General features: G+C 35.6%; 1 protein-coding gene across 4 annotated transcripts in view; it reads left to right on the plus strand.

Moving 5' to 3' along the window:
• LOC108024892 (uncharacterized) overlaps positions 1–18904 on the plus strand; it is a 219850-nt gene that overhangs the window by 145243 nt on the left and 55703 nt on the right. For 3 of the 4 annotated variants that reach the window (XM_050890300.1, XM_044091590.2, XM_050890299.1), the window contains 2 exons: positions 10673–10904; positions 10968–11115. In XM_050890300.1, the coding sequence (XP_050746257.1) occupies positions 10673–10904; positions 10968–11115 (380 nt within the window). Of the gene's footprint in view, positions 1–10672; positions 11116–18904 lie in introns of all 4 variants that reach the window. The other variant, XM_050890298.1, reaches the window with a different exon arrangement.

Below are 18904 nucleotides of genomic sequence, written 5' to 3' on the forward strand. Positions count from 1 at the left end.
GGACATGGCTAGATCGAATCGTCTAGTGACGCTGATCAAGAATATATATACTTTATGGGGTCTGAATCGTCTCCTTCACTACGTTGCAAACTTCTGACTGTAATCATTATACCCCCTTTTTCATATTATTTTTGCCACCAATTTTCCGATCGTTTCTTTGGCAGCTATATAATATAGTCGTCCGATTTTGAATTGAATTTAATCCGAAATTCAGAATTAATTGAGAAATGTTTTTTCTAAGTGTAGGGGTTATATGTTAAAAAACACCAAAGATATAATTTTTTTTATAAAGAAATTTTGATAAAATTTAATTCGAAATATATAACACACATAACCGGTAGGTGCCGCTTTAAAATATCGCTTCGCTGCTTGTATATATCCATATACCTTTTTTCTCATTTAAGCTGAGTAACGGGTACCTTCCTTGTTTTTTTAATATCAGTGAAGCCATCAACAATCCTTAAATTTTTTGCATTGTGTTACATACGTTGATTATTTCTTATAACTAAAAGGGTATACAAGCTTCGGCCTGCCGAAGTTAACTTCTTGTTTATTTTAAAGCTGAGTAACGATACACTCGATTTTAGCGTTTTCTCTTGTTATATTTCGGAAATCAAAAAATCCTGCGGCATGCGGCGACAGAAAGCGAAATCGGATGACCTCGATAACCTCGATTATCGGAAATGGGTTAGTGAGTGGGCCTCCATTCGTATTAAATTTGATTGAAAATCCACCGAACTATTTGTATTTTTACGAGTTTTCATCCCTTTGAATTACAAAAATAATTACGTTTGGCTTATAAATGTTTATCTTTCTGTCGAGCAACCAGGCTATGTGCTGAAAAATTGAAACCAAGGTCGCAGAGAGAACGGATGTGGCGTACCGCAGCTGGGAATCGTTCCGAGGAGTCCATTCCTATATATGATCCAGGCCGCCCAGGAACAGATTAGAGTTGATATGACATATCTCATGGATGGCCGGATCGACCAATGCATGCGACAAAGGGCAGAAGAAGTCGATCGAAATGGCCAGGACATGGGCAAATGCGCAAAGCGTCGAGCAGAATTCCACGTTTTTGTCTCATATTCAAACAAGGAAGGACAAACTGCGCAAGAAACCGAGGATTCGCGCCGACACAGGGTCCCAATAACACTCCGGGACTAGGAAAATGCTTGCAGGCCAGATCCCAAAGTGCCGATCCATGAGCCCCGTGTAGATAGGTAATTGCAGGGGTAGCCAGCCAGAGTTACCAGATGGGCGACTCGCAATTGTCAATAAACAATACGCGCCGAAGTGGGGCTTTAGTTTCTCAGGCAATCGTGCAGGCATAAATTCTGAAGACTTCCTCTTTAGGGTAGCGCATTTACAGGAACAATACGCAATCGGGTCGGAGCTGAGAATGCTTCGGAATGGTACTGGTTGTTAATCCGAACCAGGCCGCCAAAGTTTTGGGTTGACTTGAACCAGGCCATGTAGCGTCGTTTCAGCGACAAACGAAGCGGCTATGACCGTATCCAGGACATTGCCGAGCGGAAGCAGAGATCCGGAGAGTTACTTGATGATAATAATTTCTGGAGTTAGTAGAGCAGCTTATCCGGATCCATCTCGCTCGCTCGCTCGCACGGAGCTTTGCTCTCCCTCTCCTAAGTCTCCGCTCCGCTCTGGAGCGGAGTGTCCAAAAAAACACCCACGCACGTCGCGCAACAACCAGAAAAGTAAATCCGTTTTTTCGTATCTTTTTTTAAGGGCTTTTTAATAGTTTCAGCGATCAATCCATCTCCTCTCCAACATTTTTGTCCTTCCAACCGATTTTAAAATCTTTTGATTTTTAACTTCTGGAGCTTCTTTGGGATTTTCCCAGCATCAGTGGTGGCTTGATCCGCTTTAGATAAGTTCCAAATCCAAAAGTGATTAATTCCACTCAACGGCAATAAATATATGTATTTCGATTCCGTTATTTGTGCGCAACAATATGTTTCTCTTGCCCACAATTTTATACTCAGAACAATTCCAGTGAGATACAAAAGATATTCTAGTGCTACTATTCAACCCATATATTCCTAATATATTTACACCCGATACTCGTAGATTAAACGGGTATTCTAGATTTGTCTAAAAGTATGTAACAGGTAGAAGGAAGCGTTTCCGACCCCATAAAGTATATATATTCTTAATCAGGATCACTATCAATCAAGCCATGTCCGTCTGTCCGTATGAACGTTGATATTTCGGAAACTTTAAAAGCTAGAACAGTCAGGCTTGGCATGCAGATTTCTGTGCAGCGCAAGTTTGTCTTAGCGGGGTGCCACGCCCACTCTAATGTTTCGCGTGCTGCCTTTAAGAACTTTATCCTGGTGTATATGTGTTGGACAAAACTACCAAAGCTCAAGCTCTCTTTATGGAAGCAACCCATCCAAAATAAAGCCACAAATTTTTACGTGGCTCGAGCTCGATTTTTTTTTACGGAAAGCAATTAGCCATAAATTTCGGGATTGCACAAGCGCACACAACTTCTGAGTTGCCAAGATGGGCATCACACATTGCTGTATCAAAACAGCGGTACTACTACTCTGTCGAGTCCACAGACCCTCCAAGGAGGGTATCCGCCTCAATTCCACACACCATTTCTTTCTATTTAGCGTACGTTTCCGTACAAAAAGTCGCTCCTAAGAATACTCCATCCGAATACTGGGTTCCGCCTTCGATGGCAGACGTTCCCGAAGTATTATGCCAAAAGGGCGTCTAATTTCTGGAAGCAATGTAGAGCAACAGTTTATCCAGATGTATCCATCTTGCTTTCCATCTCTTTCCTAAGTTTCCACTTCGCTCTGGAGCGCCGTGATTTTTCCAGAGCTTATTTATAATTTCATCGATCAAGCCAGCTTCGCCACAGCAATGACTATTTTGTGGCGATAAGACGAGTTTGCAATAAAGTCAGGACTGAATAATTATAACCATGAAGAGGAATGTAGCTGAGCCAGTCAAGCAATGGGTATATCGTTCGAAGGACGAATTGAATCAGGAAACCACGAAACCACACCGATCATAACATTTTATAAAAAAGTTTAAAAACCCGCAAAACAATCGAAAATTACTGTTTTAAAGAAAAAATGCTAAAACAAACTGGATTAAAATATAATAGCCACCAAATGCATTTCAAATTATTCAAATTATACTACATTTTTTGTCATTACAGCCAACTGCCTACACAAGCATATTGTATTCCGAGAAAGCATGTAGAAAACAGCGAGTACCCATAGTTGTCCGTGGGGATTTCTAGACCTGCGATTGTTTGATTGTTTGAAAAATCGTGTTTGCCCCTAAATATTGTCATTTTGACAATACCATAGTTTTTTCGAAACCGATAAAATCTTTTTTTAATTATGCAAGTATATTATGCTCAAGTATCGGGTTTTATGTCATTAGAACCTAAAAAAAAGTGTTGGTGCTTATCTCTTACTCCCTTTTCTATTGATTATTTTCATTTTTAATTTCTATATTTAAAAGTCTATTCAGTCATGTTTGAACAATATACTTCAATAAGCCCAAAGAAAATCAAAAATATAATCGTGACTCCATTACAACATTAATTCGTCTTATCAAAATAAAATTAAACTTAAAATACATATAATGTTTAATCTAACCGTATAACCTTTCCTTTGAATTGCACAGATGTGCACAATTATAATCAAACAAAAACACCTCTTCACGAGGTAAAAATATAGTGACGATCGCTCTTCAAGAAACGAATATTTTAATATCAACTTTTATGACGAAAATGTATTTTACGATTTACTAAATAAATAAATTTTTAACATTCGTCACGTTTTATCATAATCGAACCACTTTTGCAGAAGTGGTTCTTCTTTTAAGCTGTTAAACATAATCTGGAATTTTCAGGACCTGATACACAAAAGAAGGTCAATGCTCAGGCAAAGCATTTTGGTTTTTTTTTTTTTGCCGTTTTTTGCATTTACTCTAATTTTAAACCTATTGAATTGAAATTTAGTTTGAATACATTTTTTAAGCTCCCAAGCTGACCTAAAAGTTTCAAATGATTTGAGGCACTATTTCATATACAGGGTTGCCCATATTCGACGGACCCATCTGACGACGCCATAACTTTTGACAGAGATGTCAGATCGCTTAATGACATACCGCGTTTGAAGCGTCAGTCCAAGCAGATTTTTACCATGGAACAATACACGCCACGCGAGCGCCCTTAAATAGTTGAAATTTACATTCAACAGAACAAGTCAATTGTGAAAACTCAACGTGATTTTAAAAAATTAAAAAATGTGAAAAGTGCGCCTTCTAAGAACACCATTAAGCGTTTATACGAAAAATTTACGACTGGTGAGGCTCTTTCTAATCCGAAGAGGCCAAATAAAAGTCGACCAAGGCGATCGGACGAGAATATCGCTGCCGTACGAGCCAGTGTTGAGATGTCCCCAAGAACATCCCAAAAACGCCGTTCTCAGCAGTTGGGCATGGCTCGGTCCACTTTACAACGGATTTTTCGCGTTGATTTGCATTTGTTCCCGTACAAAATTCAATTGACGCAAAGATTGTTGCTTACGAACAAGCCTCGTCGATTGGAATCAGCGCAAAGAGTCATCGAAATGGCCGAAGATGACGATCAATTTGGGAACAAAATTATCATGTCCGATGAACCCCATTTCACATTGAATGGGACCGTAATTAAGCAAAATTGCCGTATTTACGCCACTGAAAATCCTGAGAAGATTCAAGAAGTGCCTCTTCACGACGAAAAAGTCATAGTTTGGTGCGGCGTTAGTTCGAAAACGGTCATTGGGCCGTTTTTTTTCCAAAATGAAAATGGCCATGCTGCTACCATCAACCAGGAGCGTTATCGCGACATGATGACCAATTTTGTGATGCCAATTATTCGTCGAAAGCGTATGAGGCAGTTCTGGTTTCAACAAGACGGCGCTCCACCGCACACAAGTCGCAACAATCGATTTTCGGAAGAAATTGTTTCCGGGCCGTTTGATGTCGAAAAGTGGCTATTTGGACAGGCCACCGCGTTCGCCCGATTTGACGCCGCCTGACTTCTTCTTGTGGGGATATTTGAAGTCAAAGGTTTACGTTAACAAGCCAAGCACCCTAGAAAAGCTCAAGGACAACATTCGTGAAGAAAAAACCGCTATTCCGGCCGAAATGTTGGCGAAAATGATGGAAAATGCTGCAAAAAGGGCACAATACGCCATCAACGCCAGAGGCGGCCATTTGAAAGATATCATATTCAAAAATTGATGTAAACAAATCTACTTGGAACAAATTAAATGATTAAGATTGCCAACCGCCAAATTTTTATTTTTTTCTTTGATTTAAAAAAAAAAAAACATGGGTCCGTCGAATATGGGCAACCCTGTAGGTGCCATATAACCTATTTGGCCGACATGCAAAAAAGCACCATTAAACATTTTTATTTCTTATTCTCTTTATATTTCATAAAAAAAATCAATTATCCAAGATCACATTTTAGTATTCATCTCCATTATTAGTGCATCATTCTGAAAGTAAAGACAGATTTTACAAAATTTTAAATAAGTTTGGTTATGTTACTTACTACAGAAGTTACTTAATTTTTTATCTAGTTCAAAGTGTTCATCTTCTGAAGCAATAACCTCAAGTCCGTCCAGTTTTTCAAAATCTTCATCATTTTTACATTTAATTTCCAAATGTGGTGCTTGTAGTAGAGATATAACTTCTGCTGGTATTATTTTCTTTTTGATTCTATTTAGTCGATCTTTTAAATATGTACTGAACAGCAACGGATCAGAACTATTCATGGGTCTATTGAAAAAGTCTGTAATATTGCCTAATCAACTACATTTTTTAGCGTGGCCTCTTCTATCGCTCTTATATAATTTATTTCGGGACTCTGATGCATGTTCCCCAACGCATCCTACAGGAACTAAACAAGTGTATATTATTTGGTAGCCATGTACTAGGATTTTGTGAGCGGCATCGGATACCAAGGATATTTTTTCTGATATGCCACAAAAACTTTAGCACAGAAGGTTTTAAACGTTTCCGAGTATATTTCGTACTCGCAGTTAATTGTTATTAAAATTGTATGAAAACTTTGTAAAATCATAATCAAAACCAAGAATTGATGATAGTAAAGCTGCATTGGAAAATGCTATTCTTGCTGTTTTGCCGTCATTGGAGTTTCCACATTTATGCCCACTTCTTTCATCATTTTTAATTTTAAAAGTATTTTTCCTTCTTTTAGTTTAGGCTTATCGCTGTCCTTGATTTGCCACTTCTTAAGCTCAATTCTATATGAGATACTAGCTGACCCGGCGAACTTTGTTCCTACTCCTACTTTTTCTGTAGGAGAGTAGTATAATACATACCAATAGATAAACTAAGTTATTCTTTAACTACATTCTATGTAAGTACAAAAATAAATACCTTAAATGTCGGATTAAAACCTCCTTCTTCGATAATGTCTGCCCCAAATGACGTCATTTGGAAACAACTATTGTATTTTCGAGTATTTGCAAGAAAGTGGCGTGATTCTTGTGTTTCGCCGCAAAGCAATGAATACAATGGCTCATGTGGCGGAGTCAACACTGGCAATTTCACTTTACCATTAACGCAGCATAATCCAGGCGTTTCTCCGGAAAACTTTAATGCACCACAATACTCGCAAACAACGTCCATTTGCCCAATGCAAACGCTAGGATGCAAGCTGTAATCATTGCTGCAATCGTATCGAAACGCAGCTCGATTCAAATCAGCTAAATATCTTGTTCTGCGTCGCAAATGATTTATTTGTTGACTTCTGTTGTTCGCTCGACGATTCTGCATTGCCAACCGAGCTGTTTCACGGGCTGCTTCACTTTGCTCTCGTGATTGAGAAGCACGAAGTCGAGCCATACTATTGCGGCGCTGTTCACGTGCAATTTCTTGTTCTTCTTCAGTCCTTTCATTTGCAGTATTTTGTATTCTTCTTGCATTACGGCTTTGTCGGGAAAGATTCGATCGTCTTGGTCGCGGCATTATTAATTAAACTTCACTTCACTTTAATCCACTTGTTAATTATTTATTTAATAGAAATAGTTTTAATATTGATTTCTTACAAATATCAAATTGTCATCCATACGTCATTATATAGCTGTCATTTTACGTCAATTACATAGCTGTCATTTGCGTTTTGTTATTCCAAGTCGGATTCTTTTTTGTTATACCACGTTTTATAGTGACTGACTTTTCATGTCAAGTCACAGAGGAACGCTGTCGAACGGGATAAAAAGTATCCTATATCCGTCTCCTGGCTCTAAGCTACCTCCCTACCAATTTTCAGGCAAATCTGTTCTGCCGTTCTTGAGTTATAAATGGTGTAACTAACACGACTTTCTTTTATATATATAGATTAAAAAAAAAAATGAAAAAGCGGATCCAAGCATGTAAAGGACTGATTCCATATTGAGCGTGTGCCTTAGCCATAAAAGCCTTCGAGTTTATGTCTTTAATGTTAAGCAATTGTTTTGGCTTTGCTCCACAGATTGGGCAAGACTGACAAGACTTGGTGCCTGTCAATATGTTTTAGACTTTACCATCTATTATTGTCATGCGAATCTGGGCATCCAAATTTTCAATTTCTTTTAATATAAGAGAGGTAGTTTCCTTAATTGAATTCATTCATTCATCTTCAATGGGCCGCAAGACCTAACAGATTTCGGATCTTATTGAGCCAAAAAATTTGTTACGTTTCATTTGTCAATTTCAATGTGGCAATTCTAGTAGCGAGCAGTGTACTGCCAATTGAAGGACTATTCGTTCGCTTTTTTATGAAGCTGTGGCAGCATGTAAGGGAGATAAGTTGTTATTCTCCTCTGAAAGTTCCGCGGCTAATTTTCTTTTCAGACGAGGACCAGCGCATTCGTAATCATATTTTGGGCGACTCACTTTATTTGCCAATGCATAATGACCAGTGATTTCTATGAACAAGCTTTTCCCAAGCCTTTTTGCGTGCTTTTCCTTAAATCTTTTTAGAGTAGAATTACATTTAGGCAAGTGTTTATTTAAATACTTGACACTTTTTCCTTAATCGACTTAATGGTTTCGTTATCTAAATGTTTTTGTGCGATCACTTTCAATATGTGCTGTTGTACGGCGTCTCCTGAGCGATTGTTCTTGCTCCAAATGTCAACCCACTCAGCACGACTTTTCGAAAACGTGTGGATTCGGACAAAAAGGGTTAGTTTCACACACTTTGCACACTTTGATTAATAGTTTCAGGTTTAAAACTTTTTGCAACACGTTGCCATGCAAAAGTGCTGATACACGAAGCTCGTTCTAAAAATACACATAAACAAAAAACGGTACAATTGGACAAAAACACATAACAACGACACAAACATTGGTAAACTTTAGTTATGTTAAACTAAACCTGGGCAAGCGTTTTCCATATTTATTCATTTAACTTTTTCGTAAACATTTGCCACAACAAACGATCAAAATCGCACAATTTTTCGCGCCAATTTAATACAAAACAGGAGGTACATAATTAGCTGACTTTAACAGCTCGCCAGCAGAACAGTGTTACTCCATATGTTAAAGTTACATCTTTTTTTTCTGTCTAGGGTGCTTGAAAATTAAAAATAAAAAGAAATGTTAAGATACAAAAAAAAACGAAAATTGATTTTCGTTGATAAATAACTTTGGCTCAAGACACTGTGTTTTATGTCAAAAGTTCAGGAAACCCAAGGGCTATACATCTTAAAATAAAATTCACATCCGTTTTGAGGCATCAGAAAAAAAGCTAAAAAAAAAGGTTTTTTTCACAAAATTATGTTGGGCCATAATTTTTAAACGGTGGTAATTAGACTAATCAAGTTACGGGTGTACAAGTTATATCTATTTATATGTTTTAGACATTTTTTCTGTAAAACTGATAGTTTTCGTTAAAAACGCTGAATAAGATTACATTTTCACAAGGTTTAAAAGAATAAAACCTTTGGAGCACACTTGCGTCCTTTTGACCGATATATCGCACGAAAGATTGTTGTTATATCGGTGTTTTAGTGATGGAACGACCAAGAAACGAGAACGGCATTAACATTTTTAGGAACACGAAATTAAAATAACAAAGTCTAAATGAAAAGAAAAAGCAAAATATAAATGGTGGAAGAACCATTTTAGTTATCGTAGTTCAAATTCGAATTATAAAACGGAAATAAAATGTATTAACCAAAAAAAAAATATAAAAAGCATTTGTTGCTTGCGACAACATTTTTTTAACAAAAATCATTTTTAAATAGCAAAACAATTAAATTAGTTTTCGGGATATACTTTCCTCACGTCTTTCAATATAAATGAAAACCGGTCAAGCTTAAGCTTTGTAGCCCGTCGTCGCCACAAAAATTTGTCAAAATTCTCGTCCAACTTGGCTTTGTGAACCCCCCCACGAGTCAAATTGCGCCGCATCGACCGCCAGGAAGATATTTTGGGTATGAGCACTGGTAACCGAATCCATAAATTGTTCCGAGTGGTTGACGGTCTTGTGAATATATTCTTCGGTTTCCAAACCAATATACCCCTTCTAGCAATCTGTATGAATTTCGATCCCTGGTTTAACGTGTTTTTTTCTTAAGGATAACAGGGTGTCCTTGTCCCTTTTATTGTCGAGACAGATTTCATATCTATAATTCAAACAAAATCCACGAACCTTTAACAACGCGACCTCTTTCGAACTTCCGTCTGCCTATTTTACATTTGTCTATTTCTACAACTTTGCCTAGACCTCCAAAAGGGCCCTCAAAATCTGTATCCAAAGCTGCCATACAAACATCGCCGCAAAAAGAAAATCTGTCTGCCACAGTTTCTGAGGGCAAACGTGAAAGAATTTCAAAAGCAATAGGTTATAATGATGCATAATGCTGGCGATATATGACATGTTTCCAGCCACGTGTTCTCCGCAAAACTCTTTAACGCATCTAAATTCCCCGCATATTGATTTCTGATCTAACAACATCATGCTCTGCTTATGTTTATGGCAATAGTGGTCTTGGGGTATTAACCCGACATCCCGCAGCTATTGCAAAGTACTCTCCCGGGTGCTCAGAATGGGGACCAATTTAAACAAATTAAGTTGTTCCATTTTCAGGTCTTCTCAGTTCAAGCTCTGAATGCATAGTGATTCTCTATTGCGCTAAATGGAAAAAAGAAACATAAGCACGATATATCGTAAAAAAAGTCGAAAGAGGTCCATCACCTAAAATACTTTTTTTGATTAATCGAAACAATCTGACGCCATTTTTATAGCAGGATAATGCAATATGTTTAAATGTTCTTTTTGAAAACCATTAAGTTTATGAAGTAAGTGATTATTACAAAAACGATCCGTTTTATAAAAATATCTTGTGATTTTGTCTGAGAAATTTATTGATTTTCCTTATATTTTTTGGTTTATTTTATTTTATTTATTTTTTGGTTTATCGATAGGTATTGATGAGACAAATTCATTTCAGTTAATATGTACATATGTTACTTTACAAGTAACGGGTATCACTGTGGACGGCAGTACACGTAATGGCAAAGCGCGCCAAATAGTGTGCGAAGACAACTACTATATATAGCCGTTTTTCGGAACTGAATGGTTATTAAAGCTTTCCCGTTTCCTCTTCTCTTTCAGACTGAAAACCGATAATAATGGAGGAGCTTGGTGCCCCAAACACATGGTGTCTAACGCTCTCAAGGAGTATCTGCAGATCGACTTGCTGCAGACGCACGTGATTACCGCGATCCGGACCCAGGGCCGGTTTGGAAAAGGTCAGGGCCAGGAGTACACCGAGGCCTACGTCCTCGAGTATTGGCGTGCCGGTTTCGACAAATGGCAACGCTGGAAAAATATCCAGGGCAAGGAGGTAGGTGGCGCCCAACAAAGTATACCACAAGTCTTAGCTAACCTGAATCTCAATCCTCTGCAGATCCTGCCTGGCAACATAAACACTTACAGCGAGGTGGAGAATGTCCTGCAGCCAATCATTTTTGCCTCGAAGATCCGTATCTATCCATACGGCCAATACGACCGTACTGTCTGTCTGCGGGCCGAGATCGTCGGCTGTCAATGGGATGGTAAGTGCGATGGAAAAACTAAGTGAATGTGATAAAAATCTGACATTTGAGCAGATGAGGCTAAAAGGCACCAAACAGGGCAGATAAGTGGCTCTTTGCCACTTAAAGCAGCAACATGGCTGGATCGACTTGTGCGAATATATATATTTACTTTATAGGGTCATCTCCTTCACAGCGTTGCAAACTTCTGACGGAAATCATTATTCCCACTGCAAGGATATAATAAGTAAGGAAGCTAGCTTCGGGAAACAGAAGTTTCTATACGCCTGTCCCGTGGGAGTATTCCGATTTTTATAAAACTAAAAACTTATTATAGAAATATTATGACAACGACCTATTTAAATTTAACATCGTGTATGTCTGCCGAAAACAAAATATAACGGTATTTTTTTTAAAACAACAAGAGAAAACCCTATAGGCGAATGTATCGCACTAAGAAATCCGTTGCTCAGGCTATATCACCGACTTGTGGCGTTCTAGCGGCTTACTGGAGTATTAGTTAAAGCAATTGACTTTACAAAACATTGACCATTTTGGGTTGAAACTTATAAATCAATTGTCCGATTTCGATCATTTTTGGCATGTAGATGAATGGAAGATAAAAAACTCATTTTAAAATTTGATTGCTAGACGTGTTTTAGTGTGTTAGCGGTCGTTTGTGGGCAATGACATCCCGATCAAAATAAATTTGCATAAAGTTGGCAACGCAATTTATATATTCTTGATCAGCAATATTAGACGAGTTGATCCAGCCATGTCCGACTGTCCGTCCGTCTGTTCCTCCGTTTCTACGCAAACTAGTCTCTCAGTTTAAAAGCTATCGGATATTTTTTTTTTAATTACATCTTTGGTGTTTTTTAACATATAACCTCCTACGCTTGAAGAGAAAGTTTTTTAATAAGTTTTGAATTAAATTTTATCTAAATCGGACGACTATATCATATAGCTGTCATAGGAACGATCGGGAAATTGGTGGGAAATTAATATGAAACAAATTATAGTTTTTTGTAATATTGGGAATATAATTAATTATATTTTTAAGAATTTTGAATTCAATTTAATAAAAATCGGACTACTCTAACATATAGATGTAAAAAAAATGGTCTGAAAAAAGAATGAAATATATATATTTTTTTAATATCACTGAAGTCAGCAACAATCCTTAAAAATTTAACATAGTGTTACTAAAATTGGTTATTTCTTATAACTGCAAGGGGATACAAACTTCCGCTTGCCGAAGTTAACTTCCTTTCTTGTTTTTATTTTTTGAGTTTAACGCTCAGGCAGTGTTGTAGGTTCTGAAGTAGTACATGTAGCCTTTTTTGTGGAATAACAATTTTAATTTGTGACAACAACCTTTGGGTACACACTTTAAGGCTTAGCCAGAAATCGGTAAAGATGCTTTTGAGAACAAGGATAAAAGTTTAAAATATATCGGAACAAAAAAACTTTTGGTCCCAATCTTAAAACGATAGTATTTACACAAATCATGTTAGGAAAGCAAATAAAGTTTTTCAAAATTCCTTTCTAACGACATATAGCACAAGCTTGTTTTCTCGCCGAACTATCTACTTTTTCTAAAAGTGGTAGAATCAAAGTTATTTTTATTAAGCAGTTTAAAATAATCTTAAATTTCCAGGACCTTCAAATAGAGTTTGGTCACGCACAAAAAAAGGTTAATGCTCAGGCAGTGTAAGATGCTCTGAACTGCTAAATGTGGGCATTTTTGTTCATAAATATTTTTCGTTAGAGCCGTTTTTGAGAAATAATAAAGATGGCTTTACAAAAAAACTTTGGACCAAATATTGTCTTAAAGGCGTACATAGTATTTCGAAATTTATTTTTTACGACGTATAGCACAAGCCTGTAGTTTCAGTACTTCAAAAGTTATTTATTATTATTATTTAGCTATTTATTGCTGTTTTCTCGCCAAAGCTAGCAAATTTTTAAAAAAGTGGTAGAACTTATGTTTTTTATGTTAAACTCTTTAACATCGTCTAGAATTTTCAGGACTCTAAAATTACGTTTTGGGACAAACTGGCAAAATAACAAACAAAATAACATTTTGATTTAAAAGGACCCCGAAAATCTTATTTTGCGTATTACTTTTGAACGGAGCATTTTGACAGTTTAGATGTCATTCGGCGCGTATTTTAGGTGAGAACACAACTAGGCTTAAAGCGGGGGGTTATTACCCCCTCTGGCCACAACAAATCAAATTTTTCCAATTTTAACTTTTACACTTTCACCACTTTTTCTCGTAAACCTATGATTTTTATTAAGTCTTGGAATGCAAATTTTAGTTTTTCCATACCTTTTATTGACTTATCACTCGAAAAAATCGGACGATTAGTACAGATTTTAATTTTTTCGTGTATATAGCTATAAAATATAGTTCACCGGTCCAGCTGATCCTTCTAACTTAAACCATAATATCCTCTGAAAGGGTATACAAAGATGTGTATTGAAAATAACGGATTTTCCACACTGAATACTAAGCTGAGTATGAGGCGTCAATAGAAATAGGTATCGCTTATTCGATATCTAACTTCTCTCTCTTATCGTTATATCGACAAGATGGCTCTCTGTGTTGTTAACTTCTGTACAATTGGCAACGAGAAATAAAACGAAAAATTTATACGACAACGTTGGAAGGTATTTTAAAGAAAGAAGAACTTTTGCTAGTGGATATTTTATTAATTAAAAGTGGAGTTCAGCCATAATCTCACAATGTCACGAAGTCCCATTACTCGCGACATTTATTAAAGAGAAAAATAATTGGAAACTTTACATTGCACAAATGCAATAACATTTCGCAGCATATGATGTTAGCAGCAATGATCAAATGAAAGCATTTCTATTACCATGGATTTATTGAGCTTTTAACAAAACTTTACGTGAAGACATAGAAAGCAAACAATTTGACGAGCTAGTGGCAAAGTCCTCAGCACACTTTAAATCAAGCATACAGTGGCTCGAAGCTTATTTCGTGCAAGAGAAAAATTAAATTTTAAATCGTCATTGCTGCTAAACTAGGAACGATATCAACAAAATTTAAACGCTGTAATTTAAATAAACTCTTCATTTATTAATATAACAAAACAAAATTACTTAATCTAAAAAAACAAAACAAATTTTCATATAAAACTAAAAAACAAGGCATTTCTGGCGTCGAAGCTTAATTCGTGCAAACACTTTAAACTAAAAAAAAAACATAAAAAGGGACTTTTCAATCCGTTTTTTTTTCTGTATACTTTTTTATTTGTATTCTTAAATAAACATTTTATACGTTTTCGGAGCTGGTTACACTAAAGTAATATTTACCGTTAATTTTTGGCTATGGGTCCGCGAACAACGATCGAGCAAAGGGAATAAGTCCTTAAACACTTTAAGGATGGATAAACCCAGCGTGCAATAGCCGAAATGGTTTACTTAAGCCCCAGTACGGTGCAATATATAATTCAAAGATTTGTTCGCGCGAGTGGAAGATAAGGGCCGAGTTGCGCCGAACAAAATTTTTAACGACCACGAGGAGCGCCGAATAGTCCGAAAAGTTAAGGAAAACCCTAAACTATCGGCTCCAAAAATCGCTGCAGAGATAGTAGAGGAAATGGGCAAAAAATGTTGCCCAGACACAATTCGCAACGTACTGCACAAGCATAATTTTAATGGTCGAGTTGCTCTAAAGAAACTATTTATCAGCGACAAGAACAGAATTGTTCGTTTCAAGTTCGCCAAGGAGATGGAGACTAAGCCGATTTCGTACTGGAATGACGTTATTTTTGCGGACGAATCCAAATACAACATTTTCGGGACGGATGGGAGGCATTATGTTTGGCGGCGTCCGAATACGGAGCTAGATACAAAAAATCTAAAAGCTACGGTCAAGCACGGAGGAGGCCATGTTATGGTTTGGGGCTGTATGGCTCCGTCTGGGGTGAGAAACCTAGTCTTCATTGATGGCATTATGAATGCTAAGATGTATTTAAATATTTTAAAAGAAAACTTACTACAAAGCGCAGAAAGCTTGGGAATACTGGACCGTTTCATTTTTTATCAAGACAACGACCCGAAGCACACTGCTGCCGATGTGAAGTTTTGGTTGGTCTGGAACTGTCCACACACCATAAAAACACCAGCACAATCCCCAGATTTAAACGTTATTGAAAATTTGTGGGAGATTTTGGACCAAGCGATCCGCAAAAGGAAAATTTCTAACAAAACTTAGTTAAATAGTGCCTTATAGGAAGAGTGGCGTAAAATTCCTGTGGAAACAACAAGGAAATTAGTGGAGTCCATGGGAAATCGTCTTAAATCGGTTAAGAAACAAAAAGGCGGTCCAACAAAATATTAAATTTAAGAAATAAAAATGTTACAATATATTTAAGTGCTAGCACGAATTAAGCTTCGACGCCAGAAATGCCTTGTTTTTTAGTTTTATATGAAAATTTGTTTTGTTTTTTTAGATTAAGTAATTTTGTTTTGTTATATTAATAAATGAAGAGTTTATTTAAATTACAGCGTTTAAATTTTGTTGATATCGTTCCTAGTTTAGCAGCAATGACAATTTAAAATTTAATTTTTCTCTTGCACGAAATAAGCTTCGAGCCACTGTACATGTACACGTACACTTAATAGGCAGAATAGATGGTTGAGTTACGTGGTATTAGTCGCAATTGTAAATATGCTTGCAGCAAATGAACATGCAAGTCAAAATTCGCAGTAACGACAAACCACAAACATTTTTCCCATAAAGTTTGGTCTCTAGTTGATAATTAAGGAACAGATTAGAAGAGGGAAATCTCCAAATATCTGGCAACTCTATGTAGAACGGAAGGGAAAGATTAACTTCGTGGTTACACCAAAGACCAATATATTGTCTAAGATGAGTAAAGACCATACGTTCGTTTTGCTATATGCAGCTTATTTTTTGGTGCCGACGAAAATCTCGCTCTCTCCGCTCGCACAAAGTTGAGAGCTTAAAAATCAAGAAAGAGAGTGCACACGCTTGTGTTTACTCACAGCTCGTAAGAAAGTGCGTATGTTTGCGTACTTAAATAACGAAACGATTTTTGGCCCGAAATCAATTCTGAACTATGAAACGAATTTGTTCAAAGCAATAAAAAGGGGGTGGGGGAGGATATGAATAAAAGAACAGGCACAGGAAATGCACATGTTGAGTAAAATACATAATTAAAAAATATTTCCTTTTAAATTTATTATTAAACTATATAAAAACTATATTATTATTTTATTTAATTTATTTTAATTTAATTAATTTAATAATTATTTATTACGTAATTATTAAACTAAGATAAACATCATAATATTTTTAAAATATAATCAACAATTTTTATCTTAATTTAAAGACAGCATGTTATTTTAGATAGTTTTTTGGACGTATAACTGTTTTTTAAATATCCAATAAAATATTTTTAATTTTTTTTGAGACGGTTACTATTATTTCACTTTTATTTAAAGTTTGCCGAATACAAATTAGTTAAAATCGCCTCTCGAATTTGCTACTGTTTACATCTATGTATGTATATTCATATTTAATATTATCTAATATATCGGTACCCAGGGAACACCACGGGGACGCCATTACAATTGTAATGGGGTCATATATTTTGTATGACCTTCGAGTCGACTTGAAATGCTTTAATTTTACATAATAAAATAAATCCATGTTCCCGATTAAAGCTAGTTTTCAAACTATCGCTTTTTGATTTTATTTTTTCAATTTTTAATTGCTTATATTATGTTTGGTATGATTTATATATGTACATATGTATTTATTTTGATTCGTGACTTGTAGATAAAAATGATTATGATTAAATTTGGCTATAAATAAATTTGATTAAATCGCTCGATCTTTCACTTATGAGATAGAATACTGAGTTTAGCTATCTTTTTTTGTCTATCAGCTATCACAATCTATTTGCAATGTTTAAATTATAAAACTTCAATAAGTTTGTTTAAAAGATCTACTTTATGCGCATAACATTCATTATTTTGATCGAACCAAAATGAGTAATCATTACTTTCATTTGTGCACTTAATGCATTGCTCCACAATAAATTGTCTGATGGATAGGTGTTTTTTTTTATTTTTACAAATGTTTTCAAAAACTTGTATGTGTATTTTGCAGACATTAAAAAAAGATCTTTTGGTGCTTTTAATTCGCTCAGAGTCGCTCGAGTAGTTTTTCTCATTTATAAAAAGCTCTGATAGTCCTCTGTCTCTTTTAGAAGGATCTTTATACATTTGCCGCAACTTGATCCTTTTGCAATGTATCCAACAAAGTATCTATTAGATGTTAATTCAATAGGTACATCTTTGGCCAAAAAAGTATTAATATTTTTGTCAAAGCACCTTTCATTGCCTTGTACAATTTCTAAAAACGACAATGAATATTCATGTTGCTGTATTTTCTTTGTTTTCAATGCACGGTTGATATATAATTGAATCAAACTCTACTGGGATAACGTTTAAATGGTCAAAATCTTTGAAAATTGTAGAAATCGGGGAGCTATATGTACTTGTAGGCTTTAAGCGAAGCAAGAAGAGAAACCCAAAGGGGAAACAAAAAAGAAAGAAAAATTGGCGCGCTTTTCTTTCCGCCCAAAGGCGCTTGATTTTCAAATCAAATTTAAATGGCACAAAATCATTTAACCAAATTTTATTTTCAACGAAATTCTACAAATGAGTAATATACATACATATTTACAAATTATGTACACATGTATGTACAATTTATGGTAATAACCCATTTTTGTTTTTCTTTGAAAATAAAATTTTGTTGAATGATTTTGTGCCATTAAATTTTTTTTATATTTAGGTAATATATAATAGCATATAATATATGTAATAGCATATTTATTATTTTAACAATTCTAATTATTTAATGTATTTAATAGTGCGTATATTTAATATATTACCATTTTTAAATATTTAAAGTATTTACTAGTATAATTAATATTATAACTGTTTTAGATATTAAAATGCATATTAATATATTAATTGCTTAAATTATTTTGTAAAGTTTAAAATTTTATAATTTACATTTTCAGTATTTCAAATTAAAATATCATTTCGTTATATGATGTTATGCCATTTAATTTTGATATAATAATGACTTTTGTTACCCCATTTTGATTCTCCTTTTCATAAATAATTGAAATAGTTAATATAGAAATACATACATAAATGTTAATATTATAATTTTACTTATTTTAAAATCAAAATATGAAATAAAATAAATACAAAAATAATCAACCTGCTCAATCAGCGGGCTGCAGCGAAATATGAACAATAACAATGCGCAAGAACACATGTGCACACATCCAATCGTGTTCTGTCGCGTGCATGAGAGCGGCTGGCTCTAGAGCGCTCTCTCTCTGGCTTTTGAGCAAGAGAGCCTGGAGCCAGCTCTAAAGCCAGCACCAAAAAATCGTGTGCAAAAAAATCTTATGGCGCTATTTATCTTCATATTCTTATGTCTTTGGTTACACTATAGTTGCCAGAAAGTACGTTATAGGTAGAAGGAAGGGTTTCTTGATCATAATCACTAGCCGAGTCGATCTAGCCACTTCCGTCTGCCTGTCCGTACGTATTACTGCCCCTCTTACATATTTTGTTTGTCAAGGTCACTACCTTATAATTTAGTAATGGTTGTAGTATTTCAATGATATTTTTGTCTAGGAAAACAGTATTTTTTCGCGTTTTTTATTTAAGACCATAAGTTTGGCAATACTGGATTACGTCCATCTAGCAAGGTGCCGCGCCC

The sequence above is a fragment of the Drosophila biarmipes genome, unplaced genomic scaffold (assembly GCF_025231255.1).
Source record: "Drosophila biarmipes strain raj3 unplaced genomic scaffold, RU_DBia_V1.1 ptg000019l, whole genome shotgun sequence".
NCBI classification, from domain to species: Eukaryota; Metazoa; Arthropoda; class Insecta; order Diptera; family Drosophilidae; genus Drosophila; species Drosophila biarmipes.